Consider the following 19,543-nt stretch of genomic DNA (forward strand, 5'->3'; position numbering starts at 1 on the left):
CTGCAGTGGCCAGAGGTGTGGCTTATACTGGGGAGTGATTGTCAACCAGCAGATGTACTTTCCAGAAAATAAAGAGAAAGGCCTGGTCCTGGTCCCTGCCTGTGCCTCTTGCCTTCTGCTGGGATCTTGGCAGCTCTGTCCTACTTCCTGTCTGGGACAGGTTCTGTTCTTTGTTCCCTAGCGAGGGAGGGCCCACTAGCCACTGAGGGAACAGTAGTAGCCCGGGTGGTCCCCAGATGGAGGTGCAGGTCTCCTCAGGCTGAGGGGACTGGCCATCCAGGCCATGCCTTCAGAGGGTCTGCAGCCCAGGCTTCTGGCTCCCACACCTGGAGATGTGAGTCTTGGGTAAAGGGACCTGACCCCAGCCAACAGAACCTCAGGCCACGGGAGGTCTGGAGGCTCCAAGAGCAAGGAGGCTTCAGGCAAGTTGGAATTTTCAGGAGGGGCCCTGGTGGGTATGAGGAGGAAGCTTTCTGGCTCTGCAGAGCTCCCTGGCTGCCACCCCTCCCGTCTAGGCACTTGCTGCTAAGGCTTGTCCCGCATCACCCCACTCACTATGTGAGTTCCCACTTAAAGATGTAGATGAGCCTCTTGATTTAAATCCTATACACTGGTGGCCACACCCCTATTCCTGACCACCTTCCCTCCTGGTCCAGGCCTGCTACCCACCACCACCAGGGCTCCACTAGTGCCATGACCCCGTGACCCTGCAGTGACTATTTTGGCTGAAGCTGTGCTTCTGGCCTCAGCTGGTTGGGCAGCTCCCTGGCCACAGAACACCTGGGCTGCTTCTGAGTCCCCAGGAGCCTGTTAAGTCAGGACCCTTTGTTGCTGCTTGGTGGGCCTTGACAACCGGGGTACACAGGGCTACCCACAAGTGGGGGAAGCCTTCCTAGAGGAGACAGGAGAGGGCTGTTGCGCCCGTCCCCCACCCTCTGGTCTAGGCCAGATGGCGGCACTGGATGCACTGGAGCTGAGCTGGTGCACTCTCTCTCAGGCTCTGCTTTCTGCTGGTCCAAGTGGGCCCTCCAGATGAGGGAGCTGGATAGGTGAGGCTACTAGGTCTTGGGGTCTGATTCAGGGAAGCACTGTAGTCTGGGGGCAGGCTGCCTGCCAGTGACCTCACAAGGAGAGCCAATCCTCCAAACCCCCAGAGCCCTGTCCAGAGATCCCATGCTGGGAGCAAGGACACTGGACTGGCCATGGGGACACCTTGGACTGACCAGGACTGGGAAGCAGAGGTCAACTGGAGGAGGACTGCTGAAGTTCCAGCCTGGAGGGCAGTGAGGGGGTGCCAGGTGGGCTTGGGCCAGAGGCACTGCTGTCCCTCAGCGGGGCTCAGCATTCTTGCCTGGGTAGGCAGAATGTAAGTGGAGCGCCCCCTGGTGCTGCACTGCACCCTGTCGCTGCCCTGAGGCCCCTCTCCAGCCTGTGCCCTGGTGAACCCCATAGGCTCTTGGGAAAGGGGGCTGGCCAAGGGAGTTGGGGCAGGCCAGGAGCCTGCTCAGTTGACTCACACCACTGCTGGCCACAGAAGGAGGGCACTAGACAGTCATGAAGCTTCCTGTGGACATCTCTGCCCAGTGAAGGAACCCCTTTTTGCTGCCTTGCTGGCCTCTTCTGGTCTAGAACAGTCCCTTGCTTTCTGCTGATGAAAGCTATGCCTTCTGAACATGGCTGGTGGCCCCTGCGGTTGCAAGATTTGATCAGGCCAATGCTGGGAACAGGAAGGCTCCCAGCACTGCAGGCAGCCCTGTGGCTGTCCATTTCCCAGGGCTGGGGTGGATCTCGGGTTCCCAGGGCCATCAGCTAGAATTCTTGGCTAATGAGCCTCCCCAGAAGGCTGGGAGGTCACTGTGTTCTGCATGAAGGTCCTGTTCGTAGTGTCACCCCGACCAGGCACATGAAGCACATTCTTTTCTCAAGAACCCCTGCCTGCCACCCACTGCTGGCCCTCACCTTGTTTGGGTTACTGTGTCTTTGCTGCAGTTGACGCCCTCTGTGCTGGCTGCTTGCTCCTTAGGTTGATGTCCACCAGCAAACACAGCCCACCCCAGCCCCAGAATAGGCACTTCTTGAATCCTAGTGCCCTGTTGTGGCCCCTGGTCTTGGGATGATTCATAATGGTATACAAATAGGGTCCGGCCCAGGCTTTGTCCCTGGACAACTCTCCTGAGGTGCCCAAGGCTGTCCAGCTCAGGCTGTGTCCCAGGACACAGACCCCACGGCCAAGGGGTCTAGGGAGGCCCCCAGCAGTGGACCCAAGTGTAAATGCTGATAGGCTGGTGCCCTTGAGCTCGGGGTGGGGTGCCGAGACCTTCCCCCAGCCAGGCCACCCCAGGGTAGGGATCTAAAGATGGGGCTGCAGTGTGAAGACAGCCCCCACCTTCCTGGGGATCCCCTTGGGTAGGGTTGGGCCCCTTGATCCTCCTGGAGCACCCCTCGCAATGGTCCAGCCCTCACCCACTCAGGATACCAGGACCACCAGTCTCAGCCAGGAACAATCTGGGTGCGGGGTGCCTTGGCTCTCAGGACTCCCTGAGGTCTGTGGGTTGGGGAAGGCTTCCTTAGGCAGCGAGTTCACCAACCTAGACAAACCAGCCCACAGCAGACAATCATCAAGTGGCACTTTATTATATCATTTCCTCACATCGAATGGTGTCTGAAACATCACCACATAACCTGTCAGTGTCATAGGACAAGGGGACATGGGTCTCAGAGGTCCCACAAGGAAGAGGCCTGAATCCAGGGCCTCAAAGGACACAGCCTCAAAGGACAAAGGCTCCTCTGGAATCTTGAGTGTTGGGCCCACACTGCCGTCATGAAGGCAGACACTTAAGACGGCTGAGTTTCCATCTGACTTATGTCAAATGGTTCAGAAATATTACAGGAGCACAGCCTTGATGTTTTAATAAAATGAAAATACCATTTCTACAAAAAGTGTTTACACAGAGCCCCGGCTGGGGGCCCATGGGACCCTGAAAGGATGACAGAGAACTTGCTCCCCCATTGCGTTCCCAGGAGGAACCACCCTGCTGGCCAGGGGCACAATAAGAACCACCTGGGGGCTGCTTTTCAGAAATTACATGGTGCCCTTCACGTTTAAAAAGCTGCACTGTGATATTTCAATGGCCTCCGGATGCCACACACTGGTTCCCAGTGCCTGTATGAGAAGTGGGTGTGCAGGGCGTGAGGAGGGCGCATTGAACTGCTGTGCTGGGAATGCTGCTTCACAGACATGGACACCCCAGTTCCAGGAAACACAGGAAGGTGGAGTGCTCAGGTGCAGGGCAGGCACAACCTGTGGACAGCTAGACACAACCACCATGGCAGGTCTTCATCGTACAAGGCCCTGGCTTCTGGATCTATCATTCCTTACAACCACACCCAGACACCAACTTGGCTACAATAAATAAGATTCCGTATAACAAAACACATCCAGAATGGCACCGGGGAGAGGGCCTGCAAACACCACATATGCACCCACCAGAACCTCCCACCCACATGTGTGCCACCACGCAGGTCCGAATGGCACCTGGAGGCGCGCCCACATCCCAAGGCGCTGCCTAATCAGGGAGGGCAGACTCCAGAGCAGAGGGGATGACAATTCTGGCAAAGCCATGCAGGTCGAGGATACAGCTGATGGGCCCATAGTGCTGCTCACAGGAAAGACATCCCTCCTGTGGGGCACATTTGGCAACCAGAGCTTGTCCTCAAAAGGAAGGACACTGACAGCTCAGAGGCTGCTGGAGTGTGGGCAGGTGACTCATAAAGATCACTCCAAGGCTAAAACACTCCCTTCTCCAACGCCTGAAACCAAGCCCTTCAGAGCCCCATGGCTTCTGACTGTGTCTCCAGGTGAGACTGTACAATCGGATTCCTATTCTGTCAAGTTTCTTCTTTAAAGGCCAGGGAAAAAGCCAAGTAACCGAGAAACTGACATCTCTGAGTGCTGCAACCCCCTCCCTGGTTAGCTTGGCTTCATGGGTCCTATGTCTGGAGCCTTCCAGAAGGACACTCTTGCTGCCAACACACAGCCTCAAAGGACAAGTGCAGCTGTTGGGGGAGCAGGAAGGTGGAAAGGCCACAGGACACCCAGCTCTGGCCTGCCCACATGGAACTGTCCCCGACAGGGCCACCAAATGTGAAGAGGCTGCTGGCCACCAGAGCCCTAGAGATACCACCCAGCCCCTAAGTACATGGGGGGTACACTGCAAGCCCCTCAAGATGCCACTGCTCACTCACATGACCACCTTCATAGGACTTGGTGGGGCCATGCAAAGGCTGAAGTGCAGAGACCATTTGGGTGCCCTGGCCCAGGAGGCCAGCTGTGGGCGATGGCCCCTCCAGTGGGCAGAGTGTTTCACAAGGGAAGCCATCAAGGGCCCCACATGTGCTCCCAGAGAACCTGCTCCAGCCAGGCTGTGGTGAAGGCCTAACCCTTGGACCCCAACAGTGTGGCAATCACCTGGCAAATGATTCCTTCTCAAGGGCTGCACTGGTGTGTCTCCCCCGCAGTTCATTCTGGATGTTACTCCTGAGTCAGACTCTCAAGTGCAGAAGTCCTGTACTAGTCAGTTAAGGACGGGGAAGACTGAAGGTGAATCAAGAGCGAGCTCAGGAAACACACCCCAGGATCCACTCAAGACATGGGCACTACTGTCGGGAGAGGTGCTACTTCCAGAGGCCACTGAAGTCACAGACGCTTCTGTCAAGAAGAGTCACACAAAGATGACTTTGAAAATGCGGGAACAGACGATCTATTTACACAGATTTTTAGGAATCAAAGTTCACAGACCAGCTGAAGGATCTTCAAAGCTGAGGAGGGCTGTGCTCCTGTCTGATTCTTGCCCAGCACCTCTGAAAACATGAGGTGCATCCGCCCAGTTCCACTTGGGCATTGGGAGTCCACGTAGTCCTCACTCTCAAGGAACAGAGAGCACAGGTCAGGCCCTGAGATGGCACAGGCACGTGCAGGGAGGCGCCCCTGCTGCAACTGTCGGTGGCCTCTGTGGGGCCACTGAGTACTACACTAGGTGAGTCCAGACACAACTCCCTCGAGGCTCCCAGATTGCAGACTGACTTAATCTTCATGGAATGATGAAAATTAATAATTACTTGATTATGGAAGTTTCAGATTTATTCCAGACAAAATATTAGATCTGCCACTAAGATCACCTCAAAGCAATCACTCTCACATCATCCCACCACAGCGGTGCGGGAGGAAGAGGATGCCCACGGGGCTGTGTGTGAGCTGGGCACCTCCCTTAGTTCTTCACCTCTGCAGCCTCCTTCTCAGCCTTGCCCTTGGCCTTCTCCTTCTCTTCCACCTTCTCCTCCTTCTCCAGCACGGCCACAATTTCAGCCACCTGGCTAGTGGAGATGTGGACATCTTCTTTGTCCACCAGCTCGATAACCTGTGCACATGAGAGGGCTCAGAGGGGCTGCCTGCTCTTGCACAGTACGGGTGGGAGCACCCCTGCTCTAGGCCATCTTCTGGTTTGGAACCTACTTGCTGCACAGCATGCCAGGGCCCCAGAGCACTAGGGTTCCCCGGGGAGCCAGAGAGCAGAGCAAGGCTGCTGGCATTAAGCCCTGCCCTGGCCAGCGAGGCCCCACCATACTGCTGGGGGCCTGCCCTGCATGGGGCTTCCCCAGAACACAGGGTGCTAGGTTGGGGCACATCCCCCTCTGCTCTGAAGACTGAGGAGGGAAGGAGGGACGGTGCTTAGCATGTAAGTCTGACAGTGCCTTGCTTTTAAATGGAAGTAAAAGAAACTCGGCAATGTCTATGGTTATGTTTGAAAACTCACTACCTTGCCAGGTGCACCAGGACCATGAAGGCAGTGTTTTTTCAGAAGCAGAAATGATTAAGTCTCACCCCTCAGAAGAGAACCCAGACTTCCCATCAGGTCTCCAGGGCTGACCTGGGGCCCACCTGTTGTTACCTCTCAGGCCTCAGGCCACCCCAGACGGGTGTACTCAGCCCCACTACCCTGCTTGCCACAGGTACAAGCGAGCAAGAAAGGCAGACACTGCCAGCCTGGAATCTGGCTGGTGTCCTTCTCTAGGATTAGCTCCTGGCTGCCCCACGCACCATGCCCAGCCAGGTCCAGGGTCCCACAGGCACGGCAGGTGGCCTGCTCTAAAGGGGCCTTCTCAATACCCTCTCCTGGACCTGGACGCTGCCACCTGTCAGAGCCAGTCAAGTCATGGTCATGACAGGTGACCTCAAGGCCTTCAGGAGGGTCCATCTTGCTGTTTCATCAGCACTTTCTACCTCTGGCAACTTACTTCCTATGCCAAGGCCTGAGGGAACCCACCTCCTGACTGCCCCCAAAAGCAGCCCCTCCCTGGACTTGTGGACGTTAGAGCAGAAGAGCAGCCAGCCAGCCTGCCCGATTCAGTCCTACTGAGACCCACCTTGACGAGGTCATCGATGTTGACCTTGCCATCCTTGTTTTCATCCAGTGCTGAGGCCAAGCTCATCAGCTTGCTTTCTGGAATGTGCTTGATTTGCTTCATGGCGCTGATGAGCTCAGTGACGCTGACAACATTCTCCCTGGGAAGCACAGCCTGCATGTGGCCACCACCATGCCCTGCCCTTGGAACCTCACAGCCATACCCAGCTCCTACTCTTAGCCCTGACTCTGATGGCCACGTGTGAATTGGCGGACAGGAAAGACCTCTGATAGTGAGACTCCTCACACCCTGCCAAGAGCCCCACCCTTTCCTTGGGTGCATGACCCTGGAGTGCATGCCTGGAACAGGATCACTGGGTCCTTGGGCCCCTGTCTGCCACAAGGACAAAAGGTCGATGAGCCTCTGGGTTCAGGGGTGTGTCCCAGCTACCAGCCTGCTGCATCGCAGGGTCTGTGGTCTAGATGGTAGCAAGCCACACACACAAGCACAGCTGCGGCTGCAAGAATCTGGAATATACTGCAGTACAAGGCAGACAGCCCCATGATGGCATCCCTTGAGTGTGGGGGTCAGGGAGATGGAGGAGGCAGGAGAGATCTTGACCGTTTGGGCTGAGGCTGGACTATGAAGGGTAATGCTGGGGAGGGCAGTAGGGGGACATCAGTAGGGAGGTAACAGGTCCAGGAGTAAGCTACCCAGGTGAAACAGCATCAGAATGTAAAAACTCAGGTGTGAAAGAAAAAACTATGAGCAAAGATGCCCCTAGAGTGGACCCCAGCTCCCAGGTGATATCAGGCAGAGCCAAGATGTACACTCTGGAGTCAGAAAGGACAGAGCACAGATCATGGCAAAGTGCCTGTCAACTGCAGGCTTGGCCTACCTGGGCCCAGAAGCCTCTTCTGTTCATGCCCACTTACCCCGCAGCTGAGCCCTGGGCAGGGCCCAGCTTGCCGGCCTGCTGACCCGTCTCCAGCTGTGCAATCAGGCCATCAATCTGCCCGATCATCTGCTGCACGCGCTTTGTTAGTCTCTTGCTGGCTTTAGATTCTTCCACTAATTTTTCTTCACCGGTCTTAGAAAGCTCCTTCTTGATCTCTTGCAAGTCCTAAAAAATTTATTTGCAGTTAAAAAGTCTATCTTTAAGGCAGGTGGGGGCGGGAGCTGGGCACGATGGTGACACCTGTGTGGTCCAGGCGACTCAGTAGGCTGAGGGAGGAGGGTCATTAGTTCCAGGGCAGGCCCAGCAACTTAGTGAGGTCTTATCTCAAAACATTAAAAGGGCTGGAAAGTAGCTCAGTGGTAAAGTACCCCTGGGTTAAAATCAGTACAAAATAAATAAAAAAGTGGGGATCTTATATTAAATTTAACTTGAAAAAGTCATTAAACCCATTCATTTGGGCTAGGGGTGTAGGTCCATGGTAGAGCACCTGCCTAGCAACTGTGAGACAACGAATTTGATCCCTAGCACTGCAAAAATAAATACCAACTCCTCCAAAAATGCATTCATTCCAACAACAGAAAGTTGCAAAATCTTATTCCTTCCTACCAATCAAATAATTTTTTTTTTTTTTTTTTTAAACCAGAGATTGAACTCAGGGGCACTCAATCATTGAGCCACATCCCTACCCTGATTTTATATTTTTTAAATTTAGAGACAGGGTCTCACTGAGTAAGTTGGTTAGCGCCTCACTTTTGATGAGGCTGGGATTTTGCATTTGCAATCCTCCTGCCTCAGCCTCCTGAGCTGCTGGGATTACAGGAGTGTGCCACCGCATCTGGCTGGTTCTTATTTTTTGAAACTCATCTTCCTTCATATTTGCTGAAGAATAAAAAAATGAAGCATTGAGGAAACCTAAGTGTTTCCCCCTGGAATTCTAATTCAGTGCCCCCCAAGGAGGGACAGGGGCGAAGAGTGGAGTGGGAACAAGAGACCATCTCACCCAGTGACAGAGGCATGTTTCCCATGGAGAAGCACCCCAGAGGGAAATGGTGCTCCCAAAAGGCAAATTGGTTTTTACTAATCTCAAAACTTGTTACCTTTCCCAATGAAGCTGTGAAAATAATTCTTTTACATCAGATTAGAAAGTAATATCTATAAACCAATCACTAGTTGATGTAGGATGTTGCTCGGTGTTAGAGCACTTGGTAGTCTTGAATTTGATCCCTAGCACCATAAAAGGAAGAGGGAAAAAGAACCACCATCTAAGAAAAGAAAACCGTCAACTGGGTGCCGGGTGCACACCTATGATCCCAGCAACACAAGGCCAGAGTGTCTGTCTCAAAATACAAAATAAAAAGAGGTCTGGGGATGTGGCTCAGTGGTAGAGCACCCTGGGCTCCACTCTCTTTGGGGGGAGTTGTGAATGAAATTAAGGTTCTGCCTGTCGAGGGGCGTGGCCATGTGACACCTTCATGTTCAGACTTGGCAAGGCTACATTCAAGCAGACAGTGGCCCCTACAGCTGCCGTGGAAAAGCTCTGGAATAAAACTGATTTTTAGTTTGGGTTTCTCTCCAGATTCCCTCTGAAATTTCCCTTATCACATCTTTGACAGATATCATTAAATCTTTTGGCTGATAAAGCTATTAATTTCAGTCTCAGCCTTAGCAGCAAACCCTACCCACCCCTGATGTCACCGGGGAGCAGCTGCCCGGCCATGCCCACCCATCCTATCCACCTCATTGTAGTCCTGGACGTCCTCCTTCAGCAGCTCCAGCTCCTCCTTTTCCTTGGTCAGAGATGACTTCTGCTCCTGCAGCTTGGAGCAAGCGTCACTGAGGACATCAATTTCTTCCTGAGTTATTTCCTCTTCCTAGGAAAAAAGCAAAACAGGTTTAAGTGAAGGGACACAGTGGCTCCTCCTGCGGGGAGTTCGCACCTTATGGGCTAGTACCTGGGGTAGTCTCAACTGAGATGGAGCCCAGATGGGGCTACACTGGCCTGAGCGTGTCATCAGGTACATTCAGCATGACCCATACGTGTACCTATGAAGCGTACAACACTGGACAGTGAACATGCTGGTTAGCCCAATACCGGCTGGCCTCCCCAGGACTTCAATCCTCCTCATGCCCAATAAGTCAGCCTATATCTCCAGGGTTTTACATAAGAGCAGTCGCCAGCACATCCTCCTCTCTGACTCGTTCTGAGTCATCATGTGGTATCAGTGTGCTTTTAACCCCAGCAGCTAGACCAAAGCTTGTTAGTGTACTTACCTACTGAGAGACATGTGCTTTGTTTCCTAAGCTAAGTGATTACAAATAAAGCTGCTCTGAACGCTCAGGTTCAGGCTCCTATGGGAAAATGCCTAGGAATGGAAAGGCTGGTAATTGGTGTGGTGTAGGTTTGTCTTTTTAGGAAACTATCAAAGTGGTTTCCAAAATGGTACAACTCCTCCACATCCTCACCAACACAGGGTTGGGACAGGCCAGTTTTGTCTTCCCCCACAGTGCTGGAGATGGAACCCAGGGCCTCTGCTTTCTGGGCAAATGGTCTACCACTGAGCTCCATCCCCAACCAGTCTCACTCCAACTCTGATTGTGCTAATAGGGGTGTGGTGGCATCTCAATGTGCTTCTCCTTTCACTGGTGGTGAATGAAGCACTTCAGGTGCTTAACTGGCTAGCTGTATGTCTTCTTTGGTCAAGTGTCTTCAAATCTTTTGCCCACTTCTGAAATAAAATTATTTGTTTTTTATATATTCTAGAAACAAGTCCTTGTCAGGTAAATGTTTTACAAATATCTCACACTGTCCATGGCTGATCTTTTCACTTTCTTAAGTATTTCTTGAAGCAAAAGTCTCCAATTTTGATAGATAAATATATTGATTTTTTTTCTCACCTTTATCATATTCTTTTGTTCTATTTTATCTACTGGTAAATCTAATATCACTAAAATATTCTCCCATGTTTCCTTTGTGGAGTTTTTATAATCCTTTCTAGTTTTTTTTTTTTTTTTTTTTTTTTTAAAGAGAGAGAGAGGTAGAGAGAGGTAGAGAGAGGTAGAGAGAGAGAATTTTTTAATATTTATTTTTTATTTATCGGCGGGCACAACATCTTTGTTTGTATGTGGTGCTGAGGATTGAACCCGGGCCGCACGCATGCCAGGCGAGCGCGCTACCGCTTGAGCCACATCCCCAGCCTGCCTTTCTAGTTTTTATACACTGTGTGAGTTATATAAGGGTCAAGGGTCAATTTTTTTGCATATGGCTATCTACTGTTCCAGCACAATTTGCTGAAAGATTTCCCTTTCCCTACTCCACCATTTTGGCACCTTTGTAGAAAACCCACTGACCCTGCCTGTCTAGGTGCTTACTTCTTTTCCATTGGGCCTATCTCTTTACCCGTTTTACGGCAACATCACACCTTTTCATGTGTGGTGGTGCTGGGGAGGGAACCTGCGGCTTCATGCATGCTAGCAGGTGTGCTCCCACTGAGCCACGGGCTGGCCCCACCACACCTCTTGATAACTGAGGCTTCGGTAAGTCTTGGTGTTAGGGGATAATTATAGATGAGTGGGAATACAAGGTTAAGGTTAAGGGGACAATTATATGTGAGTGGGAATACAAGGTTAATACAAGTCAGCCCACTGTGTTGACCCCCCACTTACTCTCTTTTCCATGAAGCAATTTACCTGCAGCCCTGCCTGGCCGAAATGAACAAGCTATGTCACATTTCTCAGCAAACTACATGTTAACTGCAAGAGAAATGCAGGCCCAAAATAATGTTGATAAGAGGAACCCAAGTTTTCCCAAAGGGGAAGATTTTGTGACCAAAACTTGAAACTGGGAGATAAGAGTAGTTTCTCCTAACCACAAAATCTATAAGAATGTATGGTTAAGGGCTGGGGTTGTAGCTCAGAGGTAGAGTGCTAGCCTAGCATGCCTGAGGCACTGGGTTCGATCCTCAGCACCACATAAAAATAAAGGTATTGTGTCCACCTATAACTAAAAAATAAACTTTAAAAAAAAAGAATGTATGGTTAAGAATCCAGTTAAAGGGCTGGGGCTGTACCTCAGTGCTAGATTTCTTGCCTAGCACATGTGAGATAATGGGTTTAATAGCACCACACAAAATAAACAAATAAAACAATAAAGGCATTCTGTTTATCTACAACTACCAAAAAAAAAAAAAAATCCAATTAGGGTGGGGTAGTGGCTCAGTGGTAGAGCACTTGCCAAGCATGTGTGAGGCATTGGGTTCAATTCTCAGTACAGCATACAAATAAAAAAGAATCCAATTAGAACCAGTCAGCTTGGGCTAAGGTAACCTAGAGGTGCCATGACAGTGGGTACTTGAGAGTCTGATGTCATCCTGCTATCAGTCAAAAGTAGGACTCTTTGGCAACATCCCTGGGATCCCAATAAAACTGGAGTGCATGAGAGGTATGCTACCTCTCTCCTCTCTGAGACACTCACTCTCTCCCTTGAGAGTATCTTTTCCCTCTTCTTATCCCTTCAATAAACTCAGAGTAACTCCTGCTCCTCTGAGTGACATGTCTGAAATCTTTCTGACTTGATCGTGAAAACTGGGGATTCTCAGTTTCTCAGAAGGCCCCAGTCTTTAACACTGGGATCCAGTAGATAGATGTTCCTCTTACTTTTGCTATTTCACAAGGATGTCTTAGGTATTTTAGATCCTTTGACTCTCTCCATAAATTTAGAAAAGTTTGTCAACTTCAATAGAAGGTTCTGCTTGTTTTTTTTTAAATATTTTTTTTTAGTTGTCAATAGACCTTTATTTTATTTATATACAGTGCTGAAGACTCAAACCCAGTGCCTCACACATGCTAGGCAAGCGTTCTACCAATGAGCCCTAGCCGTCTGCTGTGTTTTGATGGTCTGGAGGAATTTCCAAAACAGCTGAAGGAGGATCTGCATCTCAGCAACACTGAGTCTAGTGTCGCATTTCCCTAGTTCTGTCCCAGCCGTTTCTATTTTATTTTGAGATAGGGTATCACTATGTGGCCCAGGATGGCTTTGAACTTGCAACCCTCCTGCCTCAGGCTCAAGTAGCTGGGATCACAGATCTGGCCACCATGCCTGGCCCCAACTATCTGGTTATAATGTGCTTTCCTTCCCTAATGCCCTGGCTACAATATTGAGGAGGAGCGTGAAGGGCAGCAGTCCTGGCAATGCCCCAGTGCTGGGGAGTTGCTGGTGGCAGATGTGCAGTGGCATCCCTCTCCTCCTGCTCAGTTTCTATCGATCACACTGCATGCTGACGAGCATTCTTGAAGAGGCCTGACAGCATCATAATATGTGATTAAAGACTGCTTATCTTATTAAAATATTAAGCCAATCTGTATCCCCTGGGCAGATTCCATGTGGCCACAATCCCTTCTGTAGAGTAATTGCATTTGATTTGCTAAACACTTTGTTAAGAATTATATTTTGCTAAGAATTTCTGCATCTATGTTCATAAAAAGCAGCCTATAATTTTTCTTACATGATTCTGGTTTGATACAAGGTGATGCTTCATGACATGACTTGGGGAATGTTCCCGATTCTGTCAAAAGTTCCTCAGCACTGGGACCATCTGTTTCTTTTTTGGGTACTGAAAATTGAACTCAGGGGCATTGGACCACTGAGCTACATCCTCAGCCCTATTTTGTATTTTATTTAGAGACAGGGTCTCACTGAGTTGCTTAGTGCCTCGCTTTTGCTAAGGCTGGCTTTGAACTTGTGATCTTCCTGACCCAGGTTCCCAAGCCACTGGGATTACAGATGTGTGCCACTGTGCCTGCCTGATTTAGATGCACCAGTGACCCCTGTGAAGCCATGCGGGCCTGGGGGGTCCTTTGGGGAAAGAGTTTCAACTATAGGCTCATGTCCTCCCTGGTCTTAGGGCTGCTCAGGCCATCAATCTCATCAACAATGATGGACACTTGGCAACCACAGGCTGTACCAGTCCATGGGAGCTGGGCACTCTTCAATTTTTTAAAATTAAAAAAAAAAAAAAAAAAAAGTTTTTTTTTTTTTTTTTTTAGTTGTAGGTGGACATAATACCTTTATTTTATGTATGTATTTGTATGTAGTGCTGAGGATTGAACCCAGTTGCCTCACATGTGCTAGGCAAATGCTGTACCACTGCTATACCAGTCCAAAAGTCTGGGTTTCTAAGACATTCTTGATGATTCTTCATATGTTAGTTCTGTTAGTTCTCCTGAGATTTCTTTCTTTCTTTTGGTTGTGCTGGGGATTGAACCCAGGGCCTTGTGCATGTGAGGCATCTCCTGAGATTTCTAAACTTCCTTATAGCCTAGTCTTTTTTTTTTTTTTTTTAATATTTATTTTTTTAGGTGTAGATGGACACAACACAATGCCTTTATTTTTATGTGATGCTGAGAATTGAACCCAGGTCCTGCCCGTGCTAGGCGAGCACTCTATCGCTGAGCCACAATCCCAGCCCCCAGCCTACTCTTTAACCTGTTGAAAACAGGATTCATGTGTTCCATGAGGCCAGCCTTGTCTTGCCCTATTTGCTGATTGGCCAGGCCCTGCCTGTTTTGCTAGGCCTAGCCCAGTCCTACATCCCTTAAAAATGAAACAGTTATATCTCACCTTAACACCTTCTGTAGGAATGCCTGAGGCCCACCTTCGTGGAGTCACACTTGGGCCCAGATACCCTAGAATGTCTACTACTGCTGTGAATTCTCCCTTGATGGTGCCACATGTTGATTTCAGAGTTTCCTGGATCAGCAGGAGACACCTGCTTTCCCTAGGACTTTAGCCCTAGAGTTTCACCTCCTCCCGGATTATCCCAAGTCAGGTTAGTGCCACAAGGAGCCCCTACAAGGCTCTGGTCAGCCCTGCCCCATGCAACCCTTCTCAATACAGTGACTGGGGCTCAAGGCTCATCACTGCAAAAGCCCCCCAAACACAAGTCAGTTTCAGATACTTTCTCCTCTTTAGACACTTCTTCTCAAGAACATAAAACTAGACCTATCCTACCTCATAGGCCTTAGTATGGGGCTGCCCTCCCTGGTCCTCCAAGGTCCCTGTCCTCCAGAGGCAGCACTCAGGCCTCACCTTTGTCTTTGTCAAGGAGACAGCCAACTCCACATCCTGGGTACCTCCCTCTTAGCCCCAAACTCAGATCTGTCACCCCATTCTCTCTAGACACATGTGCTTGAGGCTTCTTCAGAGCCTCACGCTAAGACCTCCCTAGACATAAACCCCCCACCAGCAGCCAAATGCCCAGGCAACACATCCTAGAATCTGCTTCTTTCTATACATGGGGTCCTCCAGGAGCTCAGAACAGAAAACAATGATGGCATCCCAGGCCACCTGGCATGGGTCCCCGGGGATGTCTGTGTCCCCAGTTGGCAGGTGGTTCCCAAGGAGCCCCCTACCCAGGTCACCCAAGAGATGACACCATGTTGGCCTGTGGAGAAAGTCCTGCCTTGAGGGGGTCAGCCTTCATTCCCCTTCCTGCTGCCAGGCAGGCTGACACACCTAAGGCCTTATCCTTACCCTCTGGCCTCCTCCCCTCCTGGAAGGAGCATGCCTCTTACCTTCACACCCTCTAGCACTGGAGCAATATCCTTTAGGGCCTCTGTGGGCAGGATCACATCAGGCACCTCTGGCTTTGGCTCAACCACTGGCTTCCCAGGGGTGGCAGCTTCCACTCCTTCCAGCTCAATGTCCTTCTAGAAGAATCACAGGAAGAACCATGCTGTCACACTAGCACTCTTGCATGCATATGCTACTAACAGAGGCCAAACTCGGAACGAGTCCATTAGGTCACAGTGGAGACCCAAGAGCCATTAACCAGTAGCAGACTTGCCTGCTGAAGTCTGAGCAAGGCATCTGAGGCCCCTCAACAGGGTGGTCAGAGTGCCTTGTTCTGTATTGGTCTTTCCTCACTACCTTTCCATGGGGCTCAACACTTGCAGAGCAGGAGGCTGCCTGTGGGTGGGTGATGAACAACCCAGAACATCCCAAGCCCTTGTCACAGTGCATCTTCCTGCAGCCTCTGAGTCCAGGGAAAACAAGTTTGGTCTCTGCCCAAGGCCCTAGGCCACAATGACCCTCAGCCGGTGCTAAGTGGGCCTCCCTGCAGTTCCCTGACTACTTCAGAAGACAAGCAAGGACATGAAGGGGTTTCCAGGGAAGCTGGACCAGGACAGCCACAGGCCCCCAGTGGTGGGTCCTGGCCAGTGCTTACTGCTGCCTCTGCGGCCCTCTGCAGTTCCTTCTCCCGGTGCTCCTGCTGGATGGCGGCCTCTTCCTGAAGCGTGGCCTCCAGTTTTGCTTTGTTGTCCACCTGCTCTCCCTCCACCTCTGCCACCTTCATCTGGGCTTCCTTTGCCTTCAGAGAAGAAGGGCACTTGTGAGTGAGTCCCAGGGCTGCAGAATGCACACTGTCCCAGGCCTCTCTGTATCTCCCAGCAACGTCATCATCTGAACTCCACAGAAGTGATAGAAGGCATACTGAAACATTGCCACCAGTGCTGGGAATGTACAAGGCTACCAAGTATTACCTCCTGCACCTTTCAGAGGACCACTCCATATTCAGAAAAAAGATGGACACAGGCACCATTACCAAGACTCAAGGAAGCCTTTCAAACCTGCTGCCTCCAGCCAACTGTGGCAAGATCAGGACGACTCAGGTGCCCAAGACTATTGGCTTATCCCAAGCCAGGTGTGGTGGGTGGGGGTGGGGGCAGGCAGACTAGTGATGAGGCGAGAACAGATGGACCTGCAGGCTCCTTCATAGAAGGCTTCCGTGGCTTAGAAGATGAGTGGCGCCCCCTCCCCACCAAGTGAACTGACAAACAGGGTCTCCCAAGAGCACATACCACAATTTCCGGGAGGGTTTGCAGTGTGGATTTGAGCTGGTCAGCAGGCGAGAGAGTGTCTGGGAGGTACATGGCTCGGGACAGGATGAGCAGTGACGTGGGGATCTCGTGGTGCAGGTGCAGGTCCAGCCACTGGGATCAGAACAGGCTTGTTGGTACAGCCTCCATCCCACCTGACCCCTGGCCCTATCCTGTTCTCTTGTGAAGGGCCCAGATCCTTCAGTCCCCAAGCTTTACTTTGCTGCTATGGTTTGGCAGCAACAAGCAAAACAGGGCTTGAGTAGATGGATTCATTAAGTCACTGTAACAAATGCTCCAAAGATGACATTCCATGTTTCAAAAGGTCATTTGTTGTGCTACCTTGGAACTTGACCACTCTGGTAAACTGAAGGCACAAGCCCCAGGGCCATCAACAGCTCTGCAGCTCAATCACCAGGACTTAAGAACAGTCAACAGGCTGGGGTTGTGGCTCAGTGGTATGTATAGTGCTTGCTTGGCAGGTGCGAGGAACTGGGTTCGTTCTCAGCAGCACATAAAAATAAAGTACATGGGGCTGGGGTTGTGGCCCAGAGGTAGAGCGCTTGCCTAGCATGCGTGGGGCACTGGGTTCGATCCTCAGCACCACATAAAAATAAAATAAAAATATTTTAAAAAAATAAATAAATAAAAAAAATAAAGTACACAATTTGATGTTGTTTTTTTTTTGTTTGTTTGTTTTTTTAAAAAAGAACAGTCTCTGTATTTAGAAACAGCAGAGCAGCAAAGATGGAATTACTGAGAACCTCCCCACTCATGCAGGAGCACAGAGACTGACCCCACTCATGTGTGTGTAGGCCTGCCACAGGCTGGGCACTGTGTCAGGCTACTTCAGTGACTGACATTTGGACACAAACTGAACACACAGAGAAAGATAAGACAAAATGCTAAGAACAGGATGAAAACACTGAACAGAGGCAAGGGAGAGCCCTGACCCCAAAACATGCTATAGCCTCATGGACCACACTGAGGAGCCTGGGCACGGAATACACACACAGCACCCCACCCGAATGGCTCCAGGCAGCTGTGCTGCAGAAGGCTGAAGACCACCAGAAATGGCCAGCACATGCAGGGCCCACTACCATACAGGACTTTCTGCTGGGGAGCCATGCATCTGGTGAGAAGGTACTGCCTAGGAAATGCCATTTACGTCAAGAGGGGCGGCGGTAGGTGTGCATGCCTCTTCATCTACATTGAAGAAGGAATGCCTGAAAACCAGCAGGGGGATGACAGCCAAGAAGCTGTCATCGTGGAACAGAACTGGAGGGAGACTGGGTCTGAGCCTTGCATCCTAGGCCTTCTGAAGCAAAGGACAAATGTCCCCTAACCCCTGTACAGTCACTTGATCCAATGGCACTGAGCACCAAAGACCTGACATTGGGATTTCTGCTGGAGGACCCCCTGAGCTGCTGCAGGAGGCAGAGTGCACTGAAATCCAAATGTAGGAGCCCACTGTGTACCAGACACCTGTTCAGAGTTGCCCAGCCAAGGGCATCAGAGCCAGATTAGAGAGCATGTTTCCCAGACCTTCCCAGGCTCAGCTGAGCCATCACAAAGTGTGAACATGCCCCAGAGCTGTCCAAGGAGGCCACCTGTGCTCACTGGCCTTCAGGTGATAGGAGCAAGCTGAAGCAATCAAAGCCACACTCAACAGGCCACCAAAATTGAGGACACTCATACTGCACAACAGCAGGACTAGAAGACCAGTAAGCAGTCCTGGACTGGCCCAGGCACCCCCTTGGGTTACAGTGCCACCTCACCAGGCCTGCTTGACAGCCCAGAGGATGGCAAAGGCCCAAGTGAGTCTTAGAGGGCCTTGAACATGCCAGGCAAGCACTCCTCCACTGAGCCACACCCCAGCCTCAGTAGTTTTTCACTCTTGAAGCTTCCCACAACAGGCCTATTCTGGTCTGGGTGAAAAGTGAGCTCCTCCTGGAACTTGGGCCCCAGGCCACGCACCTGCTTCAACTGGCCCCGCAAACGGTCTTCTGTGACGCCAAGGGCCCGCATGCCTCGCGCCCGACACGCTGCCTGCAGTTCCTTGACGTTCAGGCTGTCCACCCCTTCCTCAGCAATCAACTGTAAGAGAACACCAGTCAATCACCATTGTGCAAGGTTTGTGGTGCTGCTGTTAACATGACTAGAAAAGAACTGTCAAGTCAGAGGCCATTTTTCTAAGAGCTTTTGCCAAGCAAAAGACAGAGCATCACACCAGAGCCTGGTTCTGGGTCTGAAGTGACTAGAAGGATGGCCAGGGCCCAGGGAACACAGAACGGCCAAGATTAACCAAGAGACACAGAGAGATCCACCTCGACCTAGGCCCACACAGGGAGTAGGCACTCTCAACACGCGGGCACCTCTTCCGTGTGGCAGGGCCCACGTCTTGCCAGCAGAACCTGTCCTGCCCTGGCCTGATTCACAGAGCCCGCGATCTGCAAAGGCATTCTCAGTGTTCATAGGATGGAGGGAGGAGAGACCCCAACACCCTGAAGATACCTGTGGCTTCATACCCTGAGGCTGCACAAGTCACAGAGAAGTATAGGAAGCAACAGGTGGGAAGACAGAAGACACAAGGCCAGCTCTCAGGGCCCACCTGGTCTACGTCAGGTAGCCCTAGCCCCTTCTCAGCGTTTGCCTCATAAACATCCTAGGTAGCAACTTTATCTCCATTGTAAGAATCATACTTTTTGTGATCATTGTAGATACACATGTAGCTCTAACAAAGAACAATGACCCCATGGGCCTTCCCTGGGAGTCCTAGCGGTAACAGTTTATAAAGCAACACAACATTCTAGCCAGGATCCAATTCTGCTCCAGGCAGGATGAAGTCACCTCCACCCCCACGAGGGCCCTCACTTGCATGGCTGTCACTTGTCATCTAAAGAATGTCATGTTCATGGGGTCATAGGACAGAAGCCACCCCTACCCCAAGACAGCCCCTGCTTGCATGGCTGTCATCTGAAGAACGTTAGGCATGTGGGGATCATAATGCAGGCAGCTTCTAGAATTCCCTCCAGAGACCATCCAATTTTGTGGCATCCAAGACTGCTCCTCCTAATCATCGAATAGCATGGCACTAGATGGACAGAGAAGTCTGCTCAGCCATTCGCCTACTTGGGTTGTGTCCACTTGGTTTACTGTGACTAAAGCTGGTTTTCACTTCTGTCTGTTCCCTGTCCTCCTGTGGGACACCCGAGTTGTGCTTCTGGAGCATTTTCAACAGTCCCCTAGTATCACAGTGCACACATCCTAATCTACTCTCCTGCTGATTCAAGTAGAGTGTAGAAACCT

The 19,543-nt window shown here is 51.0% G+C and overlaps 1 protein-coding gene across 1 annotated transcript in view; it reads right to left on the reverse strand.

Annotated features, from left to right (window-relative positions):
• Positions 1-2,610: 2,610 nt before the first annotated feature.
• The window catches only part of Letm1 (leucine zipper and EF-hand containing transmembrane protein 1), a 39,983-nt gene continuing 23,050 nt past the window's right edge, over positions 2,611-19,543 (reverse strand). The window contains exons 7-14 of the mRNA XM_076863955.1: positions 18,212-18,331; positions 16,217-16,348; positions 15,583-15,726; positions 14,930-15,064; positions 9,097-9,231; positions 7,338-7,525; positions 6,424-6,562; positions 2,611-5,417 (exon numbers count right to left, since the gene is read on the reverse strand). Coding sequence (XP_076720070.1) covers positions 5,268-5,417; positions 6,424-6,562; positions 7,338-7,525; positions 9,097-9,231; positions 14,930-15,064; positions 15,583-15,726; positions 16,217-16,348; positions 18,212-18,331 — 1,143 coding nt within the window. The 3' untranslated portion in view covers positions 2,611-5,267. The remainder of the gene's footprint in view (positions 5,418-6,423; positions 6,563-7,337; positions 7,526-9,096; positions 9,232-14,929; positions 15,065-15,582; positions 15,727-16,216; positions 16,349-18,211; positions 18,332-19,543) is intronic.

Source organism: Callospermophilus lateralis, chromosome 8 (genome assembly GCF_048772815.1).
Source record: "Callospermophilus lateralis isolate mCalLat2 chromosome 8, mCalLat2.hap1, whole genome shotgun sequence".
NCBI lineage: Eukaryota > Metazoa > Chordata > Mammalia > Rodentia > Sciuridae > Callospermophilus > Callospermophilus lateralis.